Raw genomic sequence first — 19,618 nt, forward strand, 5'->3', positions numbered from 1 at the left:
AGTAAAAGTGGCACTGAAGCTGTTGGATTGTTGTAAAAATGCCAACTAGTTCATGCCATCGTTATCTTGTCTGATCTGTATGTGACTCCAGTCCCACAGCTGCATGGTTGATTCATAATCAACCTCTGAAATGGCCTCACAAACCACTCCATTGTAAGCAGAGAATCTAGTGATGAGCATTAATACAACTTTGGCAGTGATGTCCACTTCATGAAAATTAATTTTAAGAACTGTGATACTGCCTTACATCTAGTGCACAATCATCACACTTTAAATCGTCAAAAGTTTTAAAAAAAGATGAAAAGACAACATTTTATTAACTTTTTTTCTGTGTGTGATAACCTGCTCCACCCAGGAATCAGAGATTTAACAATAGTTTCCAATCTACAGGAGCATGCTCCAATAATTCACCCTTTAATTGAATTTCAGAGCATCCCTACTAAGACAAGATGAATTTAACTAGCGTTAAAGAGACAGGCCAGGTTTGGTATGTCTCCATTTCAGAAGCTGAAGCTCACACCTCACTCAAGAAAATCAGACTTTGTGTGAGCAATGCCATGGGATGTCAGCTTTCCTTTTAAAAATAAACCAGAGCAAAGTCTTTGCATTTCAACCACGGCATAAAGCTGCCAAGTCTATGTGTTACCATCTGTGTATTTGCCGAGCTGCTGCTTTCTCTTTGCCATCGGAGAAATATAAGAATATTATGATGCAAAATGTTATAAATCATAATGTTATGGCTTTCAGAAATGATCAAGGAAACTCTGGTGTTAATGAAAACCGTTGTCAACGATCATGACAAGAGTAGTAACTTTCCAAATTATACTTGCTCTCATTTCATCATCCTACACATTAGCAACAACTCTTCAGATCCTTATTGTAATATGGGATTACCGGAGTCAATCTTTGATTATGATATGTGGCATTGCAAAGGTCTTCGTGAACTGGAGCAGGCAAATGGGCCAACGCCCGTGTGACAGTCGGGAAATCGCACAGGCAACATAAACCCGCCGACAATTGGGGTGTCAAGGGCCTTAACTGGCTTCTTAACTAACAGCGGGTGCTGCTCCATCTCCCATGCGCACCTGCCGACTGAAATATCGTGAGAGTGCACACTGATGTCGGGACACTCGCCCACGTCATTTCACGCTCGAGCGGGTTGGGAGCGTGCCTGCCCACTAAGGTGAAAATTCTGCCGATTGAGTTCAACAATTGTGCAGTTGGAGTCTCATTAGTCCCGTGCGCCACTGCGATCAAAATCAAACCGATAGATCGAATGCCCCCCTCATCTACAAAACCAGTTTTGAAGGTTCTCAATACTGCCAAATATGATTCCACAGCACAAGATAACTCAAAACACAAAACGCTGGAAACACTAGAAGGTCAGACAGCACCTGTGGAGAGAGAAACAGAGTTAACATTTCAGGTTGATGACCTTTTATCAGAACTGGGAACAGTTAGAAATGTAATAGGTTTTGAGTAAGGGGTGAATGGGATAAGGACACAGAAAGATCTATAACAGGGTGGAAGGCAAGAGAGGTTGAATGACGGAAGAGTTAGTCTTACAGGGCCAAAAGGAATGGTGATCGGGCAAGAAAAGAAACAAAAGATTTGCCCTGAGCAGGCGTGCTACTGTCTGAAAGCAAAACTAAGAGAAATACTGAGGAGCGCAAAAAAAATGAGGGGGCAGAGTTTATGGTCTGAAATTGTTGAACTCAATCGGCAGAATTTTCACCTTGGTGGACGGGCACGCTCCCAACCCGCTCGAGCATGAAATGACGTGGGCGAGTGTCCCGACATCAATGTGCTCTCTCGCGATATTTCAGTCGGCAGGTGCGCATGGGAGATGGAGCAGCACCCGCCGTTAATTAAGAAGCCAGTTAAGGCCCTTGACACCCCAATTGTTGGCGAGTTTACGTTGCCTGTGCGATTTCCCAGCCGTTGCACACGCAAAACGGGCAGGTGGGCAGGCCACAATTTGCAAAAGCTCATCCACAGGCCGGATAAGCAGGGTCAGCAGCATCGTCAATGTAAATAATGAGGAGTTTTGGAGATCATGTACTGCTGGTTGCTTATTTAAACTGAACAGCTTCATCCCGCTTCAGAGGTTCATTCTGAGCATTTCTAGGCTTCATTTCAGGACTCATTGTTGTCTTCCAGGCACCTGGAGGATTCAGACTGTGTGGACCCTTCCAGGTATCAGATAGCCTTCCAGAACCCTGGTAATGGGGATTGTGGTCTCTGCTGGAGGCACCTCCTCTGAGGTGGAAGAGAGGGCCCGAAGGGAGAGGAGGCCAGGTGTCCCTATGCAGCTTCTGGGGGGGACCTGTGGGAGGAGAGACGCAGGCACAAGGGGCACAGGGACAGCAGGAAGTCCACGGTGGAAGGGGCCACAGAAGACGCCACTATTCTGCCTCTAGGGTTTACAGGCGCCGAAGCAGCTACATCAATATGTCTGAGGTGAAATACCGAAGGAGGCTCCGCCTCTCCAGGGAGAGCGTTAACTCCATTTGCCAGATGATCGACCCTGAGATCACCTCCAACTGTATGGTTGGACACCCCATGCCAGTGGCTCTGAAGGTCACAGCGGCCCTCAACTCCTATGCTTCTGGCTCTTTCCAGGGCTCAGTGGGGGATCTGTGTGGAGTCTCCCAATCAGCTGTCCACAGTTGGATCAAACTGGTGACAGGAGCTCTGTTCAGGCGTGCATTGACTTTCAATCATTTCCACACAGACCAGGCCAGCCAGACAGAGCGAGCCAAAGGCTTTGCCATGATTGCTGGGTTCCCCCGCGTCGAAGGTGCCATCGACTGTACACATGTGGCCAGCGGGTGATCCGGGTGCCTTCGTCAACAGGAAGGGATTCCACTCCATGGACGTGCAGATAGTGTGCGATCACAAGGTGGAGATTCTGCAAGTCTGTGCAAGGTACCCTGGCAGCTCCCATGATGCTTACATCCTGAGGCACTCCCAAGTGTCGAGGCTTTTCAGTGCTCCAGCCCGACTGAAAAGGTGGCTCATGACGCCTGTCTGCCACCCAAGAACAGAGGCCGAGCAGCGATACAACAGGAGCCATGTCTCCTCAAGGATGGTGGTAGAGAGGATCATTGATCCGACACCTGGACCCCTCAGGGGGGAAAATGCAATACTCCCCAGAGTGGGTGTCACTGATAGTGGTTGCATGCTGCGCTCTCCACAAACTGGCACAGGCAAGGGGAGACTCAGTGGAGGAAGAGGATGTTGACGCAGCTCCACAGGCAAGAGATGATGAGTCCAGTAGTGAGTCCAAGGACGAACACAGTGAGGAGAATGCTGAGGCCATGAAGGCTGACCTGGGTAACCTCCAGGGAGGCAGGAACATCTGGGACGCATTGATCCAACACTCCTTCAGCTGGGCTACCAAATAAGAACTACCACTTCATGCCAGGGCTGCCGCCTCCATCCTCGAAACAGGGAGGAGCATTTCCTTAGCCACCAAGATACACTCAGTGCCTGTGCAATAAAGTTTCAAGAGACATACGTTCATCATTAAGTATTGGCCTACCCTGCACCTACAGAACGAATGAAGCATACTCAGGCCACTAACACATCAAATGTCACTTAATGTTGGAAGTGACAGATTCCTGAACTGAACATTAACTAGTGTTGGTAGTCACACCTTTAAAAAACTAAATGCAAAATAGGGTAAGGTGCTTTAAATTTACATTTATGGGTGCTACATCTAGGCGCTCTCCCGTTGCTGGCACTGGCATTGGCGACAGCCTGCTGACTCTGGTGTTTTGTTGGCCTTGATGATCTAGGCAGCCATCCTCTGGCCAGTGAAGCCTATGGTGACCCTGCCTGGGAGAGAGTGGCCAGTGCCATGGCTGGCATCTCCCCAGTTGCCACAGCCTCATAAGATGCCATGGTCACTTCAGAGGGCGGAAGAGCTGCTGCTGTCATCCAGAGCGCCCTCAGAGGAGCCTGTAGAGACAACAAGCAGCTCGTGTGCCAACGTGAGGTCGCTGTAGACCTCCCTGCTCACCATTGATGAATAGGCATCTGGCTGGGATACTGGGTGCCCCATCCATCTCACACACGGACACTGACCAGCTTAGGTCATTGCCTGTGTGTGGGCTTGCAGGTCCGAGCGTATCCCCAGGGACCCCTGAATCTGTCCCTCGAGCAGCCTCTCCATGGGAATCGCCACTCTCTCCATGGAGGAGGTAATGCACTCAACTGTGATGATCAACGCAATGCTGATGTTCCACATGGACTCCTCCACCACAGAGACCATGACACGCATATCCTCATGGATCCCCGTGAGATCCTCCCGCACATCTCGCTGGACACCCAGCAGTTGCTGCCTAATGGATGACTCCAGAGGCCCATCATCAGCCTTCGATTGAGTATCGTCCTGGCCTCCAGCAGTCCTCCAACTACTAGTGCCCTGGGCACTCTTTGCCTCTGCCTGCACCTCAACTGAGTGTGAAGTGCCCTCACCAATGTGCTCAAAGAGACTAGATGGCGATCTAATGCCCACCGAGGTGTGGTATCTGTGCTGGTGCCTGATTGAGAGAGCAGGTGTGACGCAGATGTGTGGGGAGCATGGTGGTCCTCTGGGGTCAGGGTGGACCTTTAGGGTCCTGAGTGAGAATGCCTGCTGGTGAACCTATAAGGGAGAAGAAGAACATGTCATTAGTTAAAGTCATCACGCTGTCACTGTGCATGCCAGGCACCCTGGTGAGATCTGCATCATGGTGCCCTCGTCTTTCAATTATCAATGGGGTCGCCAGATTCGAGGCTCACATCAATGAAGAGAGTGCACTAATATGGTTGCACAAGCTGAAATTCTCACCTCAGTGCATTGCACTCTTACCTTCATCTGACACCCCAACCTCACCCTGGCGGGTTGACCGAGGTGCATGCCACCTCTCAAGCTCCAAGGCCTCCTGCTCATAGCGGGAGAGGATGAGGAGGTGTGGGGCTCCACCCCCAGTCCGCGTCTTCTCAATACTGTTATGGGATGCCTTCTCCTGAAAGGATAGAGGAGCATTGATTAGTCCACTCTGTACCTACAGCGCCATTGCAGCCTGGCCAACCCCAACCGAGGAACATCTTGCATGGCACATCGTGTTGTGGCCCTCAAGCTGCAAGGCACTCAGTCCAAGCAGCCAGGGCTCACCCCCTTGGCCCTCCAGCATCATTGACAGGTGGCACTTAGACTCTGGCACCCCTGAGGTCCACGGGGGGATGGCCAGCCCTTTACACTTCTCCATACTGATCCATGCCAATATGGTACTCACCCTTCCTGAGCACAGCAAATCATTGCAGCACTTCTGGCACTGGAGCCAGGTGCGCCGCACCACATCATGGCTGCTCACCTGGGATGCCACCTCCTCCCATGCCCTCTTGGTGAGGTGCGGTGACCTCTTCCTCCTGCCTCTGGGGACACAGGTGTCCCTTCTGGCAACCACATCCTCCGGGAGGGAAGCGAGGCACTTGTCGGAGAAACGTGGGGCCGACTGCCGTGCCGACCTCACCTCCCGCATGGGTTCTCCTTCCTGGGTCACTATCATGTCGCTGCTGCAACTCCAACACAGGCAGCCTCCCTGGGGCTGCCTGTGCCACTTTTGAATCAGCGGTCGACTCACCATTGGACTCGGTGGATAACAGGCCCCCACAACTGCCTGCCCTTTCTTGGGAGTTCTCCAGCTGGCATTCACGCTGGGTGAGCCTTAATTGGTCCGCCAGTGTGAAATCGTCTTCCGGCACCGATCGCAGGCGCCTCCACCAAGCCCGCCTGCCGAGGTCAAAATCTTTTCTTCTCCGCCGATGCTGCCAGACCTGCTGAGTTTTTTCCAGGTAATTCTGTTTTTGTTTTGGATTTCCAGCATCCGCAGTTTTTTTGTTTTTATCTATTGAGGTCAAAATCCTGCCCAATGTTGAGTTTGGAAGGCTGTAAAGTACCTAATTGAAAGATGAGGTATTTTTCCTCAAGCTTATGTTGAGCTTTTTGTTACACTAACTTGTTTCTGTTAAATGGGCCGACCCTAATCAGGTATTTTGGCTGCATGGCTTAGACATTGTCAAAGGGGTGTTCTACTCGGCAATTGGAATGTCCCTTTCTTTCAGGTGGTAAGCTCTCTTAAATATACAAATTATGGGTCCTATGACACATATATGAACCTTCAATATTGGACAGCAGGAAAAGACTAGACAGTCCTTCAATCTTGTCCCACAATTTATAATAACCAGAACATCATGACTAGTCACTTTCCACACACAGCCCACCCCCCAACCCCTCACCTCCACACCTCTCAGTCATGTAATCTCCTGACAGAGGCAGAACTCTGGAGATAAAATCTAGGGCCAGGAGAAGCAGGAATGCTCCACAAGAATATTGGTGGCCGCTGCTTCTTCCGGCTCTCTCCCTCTGCTATCAGCTCCTTCAGACAAAACCAGATTGGCTTCTGGTTCCCCTGATATTGCCACAGCTTGCAGCCTGTGAGTTGCCGCATGGATGCCTGCAGCGCACTGATGGGATGCGGCCCCTCACCAGATGGATTAACGGGCCAATGGGTTCAACCTATTTTACATTAGATAGTAAAGATTTACATGTTCATATTTGTACAGTAATATTACAAGGGATTTTCATGGTTGTACGTCCTGAATAAAGAGAATTTTACTCTGCATATAGTTATCCCATAATTTAGAATGAGATTCCAGTGTTGAGGGGACACTGCATTGACTGAGATTGAGTCTTTTAAACGAGACATTAAACCATAGCTTCATCTGCCCGTTCAGGTGGATTTGGAGGATCCCAAATGGTACATTTTCAAAGAAGAGTGGTAAGTTTTCCTGGTGTCCAGGCACAGCATTGACCTCGCCTGCGTCAGCACTAAGCAGATTAACTGATTATTGAAAACCTTTGCTGTGCGCAATTTGTCTCTCATGTTTGCTCACACAACAACAGTGATTCTATTTCAAAAGTAATTCATTGGCTGCAAAGTGCTTTAGGATGTCCCGAGGTTGTGAAAGGTGCTCGATAAAATGCAAGTTCGTTCTTTCTTTACTTGACTTTGGATGCCAATAACTGTGCTTAATTCCCCAACGGACATCTTTAATCGAATGCGCACAAGGCTCTTTTGTTTGCCTAAGTATCTGCTCCATTTTAAGTGAATAGAATTTACAAGCCATGTTCCCATTTAATCCATTCAATTAATCTCCATTGAAATCCTTACCAATTAATTATTGCCAGATGATTTTTCAGTTTAGCATAAATCCCTAACCTAGAATTACTTTATTCCCTCTTTCCTGGCCAATCATTTATGTTGCAACTCTTGAGTAAGGAAAGAACTTGTATTTATATAGCACCTATCATGATCTCAGGACGTCTCAAATGCTTTATAGTCAATGACGTACTTTTGAAGTGTAGTCACGGTTATAACGTTGGAAATGTGTCAGCTAATTTGCACACTGCAGGTTCCCACAAATGGCAGTGAGAAAATGAGCAGATATTCTGCTTTAGTGATATTGTTTGAGGGAAAAATATTGGCTAGCACACATTTAGAGAATATAACAATGTAGGGAGCCAGTTATGCTCTATTTAACACTTATGGTATCTACATCTATGTATTTGATGGAGGGATGTAAAGAAAGCTTTACCCCATATTTCATATATGCTATACTTGAATGCTTTCAGGAGCAGTGCTTTGCCTAGTTATGATTTCATGCTGTAAATAACCAAGAAATGTTCAATGGGACAGTGTAATGGGATCTATCCCTTTCTGCATTGAGAAACCTAGATGAAGGACCGTTAGTGATGCTTAGGTGATAGCTTGAGTTTTGAAAGTTCCTAGGTTATAAGAAAAAGGTGAAATTGGGGGGAAGATGGTGAGTTCCAGTTTTGAGGTCTTGTGAATAGATGTATTGAATGGCTTCTTAACGGAACAGTCTGGAGAATGTATTATTCAACATTTGCTTTGCTCCGTGAGACTTAGATTGGACAATTTAGAGGTGGCTTTATTTTCCATTTAACCCAAGTCCAATTTAACTTGCAATAAGCTTCATCGTGATGCTCGGTTCAAAGTGGAAATCATCTCCCTTGAGCTGTCACCCCTAACTTCAACACAAAGGAAATAAATCTATAACCCATGTGTATGCAAATAGAGTCTAAGGGGTGAAAAGAACCAAGGGATGGTTAGGAATAGGGATTGTAGACTTCTAGACCCTTTAAATTCACACATTTGGATTGTGTTGGCGTAAATAATACACTTTCCATCAACAAATTTGGAAATATTCAATTGGAGAATTTTTTCCAACACACTCTGATTTCTTTGTTCCGGCTGAGGAACAGGAAATAACAGGAATATTTTGTTGAAACATTTGGCTTGTGGGCCACTGAGAGGGTCTGGAAATGCTTAGAGCCTTGCTAAACAAGCAAAGATAGACATCTGCCATCAATTAGAGAGGAGGAGAGCATAGGAAAGAAGCTATTTAAAAGTGCTGAAAGAAAGAGTGACCTCAAACTGAGTTGTGAAACACGACTGCTCTGTGTGAGAAGCGTGGGGCAAAGGCATAGGAGATAGGGGCAGCAGAAGGAGTATGGGGTTAGGCAACAGAAGCAGCTGAGAGGTATGGAGAATAAAGAATATAAAATCAGTGAAATATTTTGGAACATAACAGATATGATGCAAATATAATGGACATGGAAATAGGATCAGCATAAGGGATACATGATATGCATCTAACAAAAGAATATCAGAATTTAACAGATATAATGCCAATATAAGAAACATCGGACTAAAAATGTAAGATTAAGGTACGCACTATGGGACAAGGTTAGGAATATGGGAATTGGAGAAGGAAACAAGATTATGTTTACAGGTTATAGGTTACTGGACCCTAATGCATATGAATTCAGCATAAAGGATTCAGGATCAAGATAGGAGTTCGATTGGGATTCACCCCGGCTCCAATCAGAATTTCGGGCTTACATTTCTTTCCCTTAACTATAAAAAACTCACAACCGAAACACATGGTACTTTATGCCCGGTGATATCCTACCAGTGCAACAACAACTTGTATTTATAAAGCACCTTTAATGTAGGCAAACATTCTGGACTGCAGCACAAGAGCGCATGAGAAAAAAGATGATTATCTAGCCATATCACGCTGGGACCGATGTGGCTTTTCAAGGAGAGGGAGAGACTTTTATTGAGGGAATTCCAGTATGTATGGCCTCAGCAATTGAAAGCAGGAGCAGCAATGGTGATATGAAGGAGGAGGGATGCACAAAAATAATGGAGAATTCACTGGGGAGGGGGGTGGTGCTTGCAGAGTTGGAAGAAGCGATAAAGATAGGAAGGGGTCAGGCATGGAGGGATTTAAGCAGAAGATTGAAAATTTTGAGATGTTGAATGAGCAGAAGCCAATGTAGGTCATGATGGATGAGCAGGACTTAGAGTTGGAAAGGATGTGGGAGCAGAGTTTTAATAGAGAAAGAATGGGATGCTGGCTAGGAGGGGATTGAAATAGTTGAGTCTGGGGGTAACAAAGGCATGATAGAGTGTTTTAGTGACAGATGCTGGTGGTGGGGGTTGTGGAAATTCCCGCAGGGGTTCCCCGATTTTCTACCACAACTTCAACAGAAGATCGGCAGAGTCCCTGGAGAAATGTGCCATTGGCCAGTTATGCCATTTCTCCAAGATTTCTGAAGATCTCTTTTCTATGTACAGAGGGAGCTCAGAAGTATTGCTGTAGAAATTACTGGCAAGACTGAGGTAGGGAGGAAGTAGATGATGTTACTTAGCTGGAAGTAAATGGTCTTTGTGACACTCATTAAAAAAGCTTTGAAGTAAAAGTGTTTCATCTCCCCTGTGAAACATTCAGGAATTGATTTAATTATGCAAGTGTTTTAAACAAAGACAGTATATGTATTTATTTATGTTCCCTCGGTGAATAAGGACAACATTATTTACTTCCAGAAACCAATCAAAGAACACTTATTTAACTGCCTCAGAGCAGATCTCCTACAAAGGTCATTCCAAATCCTTCAAGTAATAATGTGCAACCCCACCCCAAACTCAGCAATATATAGATGTCACAAATCCAGGCATTCAATCTAGAACCTGAAACTTCCAGTCTTTTCTAACTGACCTCATGAACTTACAATTAGCTACAATTATCTGGATTTGCCAATTCAGACCACTTCTCTGTAGGCAATAATTGGCCTTAAAGAGATTGGTCAGAATAAGAACTAAGTGCCACAAGTTGTGCTCCACACGACCATGGGCAGTGCCACAAAAGCTCTGACCGTGGAAACAATATATGGATAGAAATACTTGCACAGATATGGCTAGTTAAGGCCAAAATGTTTGAGATGTGACTAAATAGCTATAATCGACTTTATGGAACCTAGAATGGACCTGAAGGATTGATTTATTCAACACTTGATCTAATTTCCACCATTTCAATTGTTACATACATCTGGTCACAGACCTGTCACATTAGACATGAGATTTACATATGAGATTGTATTCGTTTGTCCTGCCCCCTCCTGTACACATGTCGATACTGTTCTAGAGAATGGGTGAAAATAATTTGATTGCTGTATGTTAAGGTGGTTGAAAGTAAAAGTGTGCATTTATGTAGCACACTTCACAACTTTGACATCCCAAAGCGCTTAACAACCAATTAAGTACTTTTTGAAGTGTGATTGCTGTTCTAATATAGGAAACATGGCAACCAATTTGTGCACAGCAACTTTCTACAAACAACAATGTGATATTGCCCAGATAATCTGTACTGCATGGAATCATGCAGCTATTGCAGTAATGACACTTCCCATTTAAAGCTATAAGGTCTGTAATTTTAATATTAGGCTTTCGCTACTGCTGTGAATGCTGTGACAGCACTTTTTCCAATAGCAGTGTAGACTGAGAAGAAGGAAAGTGAAAGAAAGAAAATTCAAGGGAAAAGATGACGAGAAAAGTGAAATTTCCCCATTTAAAATCAGCGTTTTAAATTTTAACTATGTCTATGTTTTGGCATCAGGCAGTTCCTTAGTATAAGGTTCATGACTGAAAATCTCACAGATCAGATTTGCTCAATGTTGATTTTGGAAACGCTATTCATCAAAGCTTCAAGACCCTCAATGCTCTAATTAAAAAAAAGCCTTGGAAAATAGAAACTGCTCAGCACTATTCTTGGCAAAATCTAAACACCTGATTTGACACATGCAGCTTTTATGTTCTTACCCCAGATGTTTTTAACCTGAGTATCTGTCTGAATAAATGAACTCCATCATTGTATTTTTGCTTGTCCACACACCCAGATGGTGCTAGGCTGTGAGACATAACATCATCAGATAAATCATACTAAAACTACAGGACCTAATTTTTTGACCAAGCTCTTTTCAAACCATGGACTGCTGAGTTTGCCCTCATTAATGTTGGAAGACGTTGCCAATTAGAATCAGTTGTCCTACATTATTTCACTGACTCTTACACGACTTGTGTTGTTGGTGATGTTGGAGGAGATAATGACGCAAGTCTTCATAGCTTCACAGCAATGGCCAGAATAACTTGTGGAACTACTGGAGATTTTCCTTCACTAAAAGTTATCATTGAATTTTAGCCCAGAACTGAGCTAATAGGACTGATTCAGATTTTGAGTTTAAACTTCTTGATGTTCCAGTACAGTGGGTTCCTATTATAGTACTAACTTTACTCAGTACCCCAAATAATCACTATAAATGTCTGATCAGTATATCAGAAGATAGCAATCTCTAAAGTGTAATACTGATCCCCTGATCCACACTATATGTTAAAAAATCATCAGGAATGTCCTTCTCAGATATTCAGGTAAACACAAAATGACCTTAACCAATACTTGATTATTCAAACTGGATCAGCATCCCTCTGGACTGCTTCCCTAACCCGATAATGTGGAGGATGTAGGCCCACCAGAACAGCTGAGAGATTAGACAAGTGAAATTGAGGGGATTGACCAGTTGCATTCCTCTAATATCTAACAACACACTACAAATACAGAATTACCTGGAAAAACTCAGCAGGTCTGGCAGCATCGGCGGAGAAGAAAAGAGTTGACGTTTCGAGTCCTCATGACCCTTCCACAGAACTGAGTGAATATAAGGAGAGGGGTGAAATATAAGCTGGTTTAAGGCGGTGGGGATGGGTGGGGAGTCGGAGGGGGTGGTGTGGTTGTAGGGACAAGCAAGCAGTGATAGAAGCAGATCATCAAAAGATGTCACAGACAAAAGAACACAGAGGTGTTGAAGGTGGTGATATTATCTAAACGAATGTGCTAATTAAGAATGGATGGTAGGGCACTCAAGGTACAGCTCTAGTGGGGGTGGGGTGGAAAGACTAGCAGGACATAAAAGATTTAAAAATAATGGAAATAAGTGGGAAAAGAAAAATGTATATAAATTATTGGAAAAAACAAAAGGAAGGGGGAAGAAACAAAAGGGGGGTGGTGATGGAGGAGGGAGTTCAAGATCTAAAGTTGTTGAATTCAATATTCAGTCCAGAAGGCTGTAAAGTGCCTACATTGGAGAAACCAAAAGTAAACTGGGTGACCGCTTTGCAGAACACCTGCGATCTGTCCGCAAGAATGACCCAAACCTCCCTGTCGCTTGCCATTTTAACACTCCACCCTGCTCTCTTGCCTACATGTCTGTCCTTGGCTTGCTGCATTGTCCCAGTGAAGCCCAACGCAAACTGGAGGAACAACACCTCATCTTCCGACTAGGCACTTTACAGCCTTCCAGACTGAATATTGAATTCAACAACTTTAGATCATGAACTCCCTCCTCCATCCCCACCCCCTTTCTGTTTCTTCCCCCTTCCTTTTGTTTTTTCCAATAATTTATATAGATTTTTCTTTTCCCACCTATTTCCATTATTTTTAAATCTTTTATGTCCTGCTAATCTTTCCACCCCACCCCCACTAGAGTTGTACCTTGAGTATCCTACCATCCATTCTTAATTAGCACATTAGTTTAGATAATAAACTACCTAGCAAAATTCTTGCCCAATTTGTCATCAGAGAGTGAATTCCTACGCAGGCTAGCTGCAAAGGATGTTCAATGGTATTGGGGCACAGAACATAAAGCAGCTTTCACTCGCACCAACTAGTGATGACAATGCCAGCGCTGAGGTACTACTATGTTAACAATGAGGCCACCCTGCAGTGTGATGCCAGCGAGACAGGACTTGGAGCAACCGTCATGCAGCAAGGACAGCCAGTTGCGTTTGCATTCAGAGCATTAAAGCAAACTGAGTGATGCTACACACAGATTGAGAAAGAATGCCTGGCTATTGTCTTTACGTGTGAGAATTTCAATCAGTATCTGTTTGGGGAAGACAAAGTGACGGTAGAGTCTGACCACAAGCCACTTCAAAACAACTTTTCCCAACTACTTCTACTTGTTCCAAAGTGTCTGCAAATGATGTTACTTCACCATCATGCTGTCAAGAGCTGCACTCCATTTTAAAAAAGTTGATTATGCTAATACAGAGTGTGAAACCTTCCAGGTTCAACAAGAAGCAACAGCACGACATACTCTGGAAGTCATCAATCTGGCAGAGACATTGAATCTGACAGATAAACATCTTGCTCAGATCAAGCAAACTACGCAACAAGATGCAACTCTCCAAGTACTGCAGGAAGTACTAATGAAAGGATGGCCTGAGACCATCAAGGACACACCTATTGCTATTAGAGAGTATTGGGCATACAGAGATGAAGTGATTGTACAAGATGTCATCTTGGGCAAAGGAGCTAGAGTCATCATCCCTAAGGAGATGAGAAAAAAGATGCTGAAGTGCATTCACAAGTCGTCAAGGAATTGAATCTAGTCTGAGGAAGGCAAGAGAGGAGCTCTACTGGCCAAACATAAGCAATAAGATCAAGGATATTAGCAGCCAGTACAGTGCTTGTAATGAACATCAAGTTAAACAAGCTAAACAGCCACTCATGACGCATGACATCCCGGACAGACCATGGATGAAGCTTGGAGTAGACCTCTTCGCTCTTTGGAGCTCACTATCTCATCACCGTCAATTGCTATTCAGACTACTGGGAGTTAGACAAGCTGACGTCAGTGACCACTAGTGAGATTGTAGAATGCCTGAAAGCACATTGCAGCTTTTACGGCATTCCTGATATTGTGATGAGTGACAATGGCCCTCAGCTCACGAGTGAAAAATTCAGGCGCTTCATAAGTGATTGCAAAATTCAGCACTGTACATCATCTCCACCTATCCCCAGACAAATGGAAAGGTTGTGACAGCAGTGAAAATCGGCAAAGGGATCATCAAAAAATCAAATAGATCCAGCACAGATGTGTATAAGGCAATCCTAGAGTGGCAAAACACACCTACTGAAGGTATGGAAAGTAATACAGTTCAGCGACTAATGTCATGCTGCACCCAAATTGTTCTTTCAATAACTAAGAATAACTGATGCCAGAAGTAATAACAGAAGCGAGTGACAAAATCAAAATGCAATGACAGAAAGGCAAATTTTACTTTGATAAAGCTATCAAATCATTACCAGAGCTGAGAATTGGGGATCCAGTCAGAGTGCAAACATGTGGAGAAGTCACCTTGATAATATACAGTGAAAATGAACGACTAGATATATTGTCATAACCGCAGACATATATGTGCAACTGAAGAAGCTGCTCTATCACAGCAAACAGCTGATGAGGAAGATGTGAGTTCACCAACCACACAAGGAACTGAACGACCTTCAGTCCCAGAGTTCCCCAACAAAGGCAATGGATCAGCAGTGACAATTACCACAGCAGCAACACTCGTCATGGCAACAACATTTAGACAAGATCACCCCAGGAATGAGCAGACACCAGGCACACAGCCAATAATAACCCTCACACGTACCATTAGGAGACCTGAACGCTTTAAGGATTATTATGTGCGAAATGCATGTGTAGGGACAGGCGAAAGTGGGTCAGACTAGAATGAACAGTTTTCTGTACATGCATGATGATTTTCATTGAGACCATATGTGTGCCTGGCTTGCAACTGCAAATTATAGCATATGCAGGTTTCCTTCTCCTTTTATGAAAAGGGGGATGTTTGGAGAAGTGCAAGTGTGCAATGTGGCTTGACATGGGCTTGCCATGGTCATGTAACCTCTGATGTCATCCTTGGTGTGTAAAGGCTTGAGAGCAGAGGCTATTTCATCCTCCACTTGGAACAGTCTTTACCTTATCAACTGGATAGCAGTGTCAGATAATATTAATAGGCCAATATCCATGTTAGATTATTCCAAAGAGTATGTCCAAATGGGAAAAAATATATTTACAGAAGGTAATTCTTTTGTGTCAGCCTCCTCCATATGCAAACTATGTGAGGTTTACCTGCTGAACCTCCTGCTCTGGTATCCTCACCCTTCCCTATGTTACAACAGTGACTACTGTACTTGGTTATAAAGTGCCTTTGCATTTCCCGAGGCTGTGAAAGGTGCTATATAAATGTAAATCTTTTCTTTTTAATAAAAGATGATAAAAGCCCAAGATCCTGGCAGGAGTCATGCAGATCAAAGGCCATCCCCTGCAAGGTCTTGAAATGCTTGTGTTGGCTCCTTTTTGTGTTTTCCCTTGAGTCCTTATGGTTGCAATGAACCTCCCAGCGGGTTCTTTTTGGACTGGTAATCTCAAACTTATTAAAGCATATTTTGACATGAAATCTATACTGAAGTACTCATTAAAACCACAAGCACACACCTGTGAATTCATTTACATCAGTGCAGTTAACTTACCTTTGAAGTTTCTTTGAGGTTTGGGCAAGACTATGGAAGCCCAGTGGTTCACCTGTTGTTTTCCCCTCTACATCTTTATGTCTACTAGGATGTCCACACATCAAGCTGGGAAATGGAACGCTTCCCATTCAGGCATCCAGTGTTTGCATCAAACATCCCCTAGGTGCAATCAGATCGGCATAAAGTCTCCTCTACTTTTTACCTCCTTGCCATCCTCAAGAATCTCTATCCCCCAGACTTTCAGAGGTTGGCACATTGGGGACAGTTTTGTGCTGTGGGATCATGCCCACTTGGAACCAGATTTGAGGGTCATTTCAAATGGAACCTTTACACTCAGCCCAGGCACCTAAAGAGATGCTCAGCCAGTCTGCCTGGGATGGAATTAAATTCAGGACCCTTCAGTATATAAATCTTTTGTTTCTTGCCTGTTGAACATAAGCTTTGGTGCATGGTGCCTTAGGATGTAATGCTTTAGTCCATGGTACTTTAGTATGCTTTATTACTGTGTATAAAGGTATAGTATATATTGCTTTTCAGGTTTGAAATTCTTTCAATCTTTAAAGCAGAACTGGAGAGACCAGAAAAGTACAGACTTTCACACCCAATCTTGTATGATGCAAGTTACAGAGTTACAAACTCGGCAGGCTTTACTGTCTTTCTAGAGCAGTGTTGTCCAATAAAAATAACTGAGGCATACTTTTAGCTATGTGCACTAATTTCAGGATGAAACACTATATACGCAATACAGGTAAAGGTCTCTGGTGTGCTTTTACAAACATCTACCACCACTCAGTGTGAAATTTTGCAGTCTTTAGCTTTCACCTAAGTTTGGAACCCTGGCATGAATTTATCAGTTGGGAAGATTTTAACTCACTACAACCCATTCACTTGCACAGGGGTAAAATTGGGCCTGACATTGGAATGCAGATTCTAGATTCATCCACAACCCCACTCTCCCTCCAGACCCACCCACACCTCTGCTCCCACTGCAGACCCATCCCTTCTTACACCCCTGCTCTCCCTGCAGACCCGCCCACACCCCCGCTCTCCCTCCAGACCCGCCCACACCCCTGCTCTCCCTGCAGACCCGCCCACACTCCCGCTCTCCCTCCAGACCCACCCACACCCCTGCTCTCCCTGCAGACCCGCCCACACCCCCGCTCTCCCTCCAGAGCCGCCCATACCCCTGCTCTCCCTGCAGACCCGCCCACACTCCTGCTCTCCCTCCAGACCCGCCCACACCCCCCGCTCTCCCTCCAGACCCATCCCCATTCCTGCTCTCCCTCCAGACTCATTCCCATCCCTACATCCACTCTCCCTCCAGACCCATCCCCACCTCCACCCCCGCTGTCCATCTAGATGCACTCCCACTCCCATCTCCCTCCAGACCTACCCCTGCTCTCCAACCATTCCTATCCCTACTTACGTCCCACCTCCAGCTTTGCCCTCTCCAGTGTGTACTATCTACAAAATGCGTTGCAGCAACTCCCCAAGGTTCTTTCAACAGCACCTTCTAAACCCGCAACCTCTACCACCTAGAAGGACAAGGGCAGCAGATGCATGGGAACACCACCACCTGCAATGTTCCCCTCCAAGCCACATCACATCCTGACTTGGAACTATGTCACCATTCCTTCATTGTTGCTGGGTCAAAACCCTGGGACTCCCTTCCTAACAGCACTGTGGGTATGCCTACAGCACATGGCCTGCAGCCGTTCAAGAAGGTTACTCACCTTCACCTTCTCAAGGACAACTAGGGATGGGCAATAAATGCTGGCCTAGCCAGCGATGCCCACATCCCATGAGTGAAAAAATAAAAAATACACCCCCACGCCAGCCAAACGCACCCCCACTCCTGCTCTCCCTCCAAAACCATGCCACCGTCTCCCCATCATGCTCTCCAACTAGACTGCCCCCTTTTCTCTATCTAGAATTCAGATGGATGCTCCTCACTCTTTGTGCTGTTGGAGCTGCTTGTACTTGGTTGGACTTTTCATCTCCTGCTGGCTTAGAGGGGCTATGTCAAATGGTCAACTGGATTATATTGTTGCTGGTATGTCCATGGTGTTGAAGTCTGTCCTTTTCATCTCTGTTATATACAATTATAGCAGATCATCAATAAGCAGGAACTAAGGAAGTAAAGCACATGTGATTAAAAGCACTCAAATGCTTTGTTATTCCTCTGACCATTTTAGCAATAAATGCACAAAAAGTTAAAATTTACATGCATAGGCCCTGTGTATTAAGGCTACATGACCAACAATGGTATCCAGTACTCAATCTTATTTACTAATTATAAGTGCAATTTAGCCACATCTATATTCCCAATTAGCTATATGTGGCTACGGCTGACATATTAGACAACAGCATTTTAACGTAATAGCCATAAATGGATTCTAGACCTTTCCCTATAAGCCAGCTCAAATGAAAAATGCGTTGACAGAAATCATTTGCACGGAACTAGGAGACCAAGAACTGATTCCATCCACCTTTCCTGATTGCAGAATGTGCCACCAACAAGTTTGGAGTGAACTGTCTGCAGACATGTAACTGCGGAGGAGCCCCATGTGACAGTGTAACCGGACAATGCAGCTGCCCAGCTGGAAAAATGGGCCCTGGCTGCAAGAAAGGTGAGAGGGCAAAGGTCATGAACAGCATTTCATTTTTGTGTTCCTTTCCATTAACGTAGTCCGAACAGAATTATAGTTAAAAATAAATTTTGAAACAGTTGTAGATACTAGAAATGTTATTCCTTGCACGGACATATCCCTGAATGGCACTGCCACTGTATAGAATTCCTTCCCCAAGGTTACTTCAGGAAATGTCATGTATACAGACCCCACAACTTACACTGTCCACACTTACAATGGGTAGCCACCTGTTGAGCAAATAGCGCTAACCATGTGTCATCGCCACAGGAGTCATTGGCAGAGGTGCCACTTATAGTGTAATGAGCACACTGGCTATTTTTGCTGTTTTACCCATTTAAAAGGCTCTGCTGATTTTGGTTAGTCTCGTCTTTAAGTGGTTTCAGTCAGCTGCTTGCACCTGGTTCAGCATCAGCTAACAATTAAGAGAGGTTAAGTGGAGATTTCTTGTTTTTCATAAAATATGTTGGTTCACGTAACCTTTTTGGTTTGACCGCCCACTGAAGTTAACACCAGTGGGGCCACTATAAGCTTTGGGGACTGTAGTGCATCTTTGGTTTTAGTTTTTGAGTGGGTATATGGGTAGTTTGAGCGAACTCTGCACCGAAGTTCATAATCCACACTGACCATCCAGTGGCTGGCAAGGAAAAACCACCCTCACGGCTCACTCTCACTATGGTGAGGTACCAGAGGGTGCCTGGTATTTGTGGACCCAGAGGCATAGCCTGAGCCAATCTGTCCTGAAGAGAAGAGGGAAAGATCAATTGGAAAGGCTCCCAGAGCATCAGACTTTAGGACATTCAAAACTGCTTTTTAAGAGTTATTAGGGCAATTTTTTAGGTTTACAGAATCGAGCTTGGAAACCCCTATTCCAAAAATAAGAATTAAAGTTATTTTTGTATGCATCTCAGTTGCTATTTAAGCAACATTAACTTTGATCGCATCTTTTCCATTACCTTATGACCATTTGTGTTCTTCTGATTTCTCTACACAGAGTGCCAAGCGGGCCACTGGGGCCTTGCCTGCAAGGGGACCTGCCCCATCTGTGAGAATAATGGGACCTGCAATAAGAAGACTGGGCTGTGTACCTGTCCACCAGGATTCATGGGGAAACTGTGTCAGAACAGTAGGTACTCTGTCACATGTAGCTCGGTGAATCTCAAATATGCCCACCTTAT

At 44.9% G+C, this 19,618-nt stretch overlaps 1 protein-coding gene across 1 annotated transcript in view; it reads left to right on the plus strand.

Moving 5' to 3' along the window:
• The window catches only part of megf6a (multiple EGF-like-domains 6a), a 221,628-nt gene that overhangs the window by 156,122 nt on the left and 45,888 nt on the right, over window positions 1-19,618 (plus strand). Inside the window, exons 15-16 of the mRNA XM_041206995.1 lie at window positions 18,297-18,422; window positions 19,435-19,566. Coding sequence (XP_041062929.1) covers window positions 18,297-18,422; window positions 19,435-19,566 — 258 coding nt within the window. The remainder of the gene's footprint in view (window positions 1-18,296; window positions 18,423-19,434; window positions 19,567-19,618) is intronic.

The sequence above is a fragment of the Carcharodon carcharias genome, chromosome 15, assembly GCF_017639515.1.
Source record: "Carcharodon carcharias isolate sCarCar2 chromosome 15, sCarCar2.pri, whole genome shotgun sequence".
Lineage (NCBI taxonomy): Eukaryota > Metazoa > Chordata > Chondrichthyes > Lamniformes > Lamnidae > Carcharodon > Carcharodon carcharias.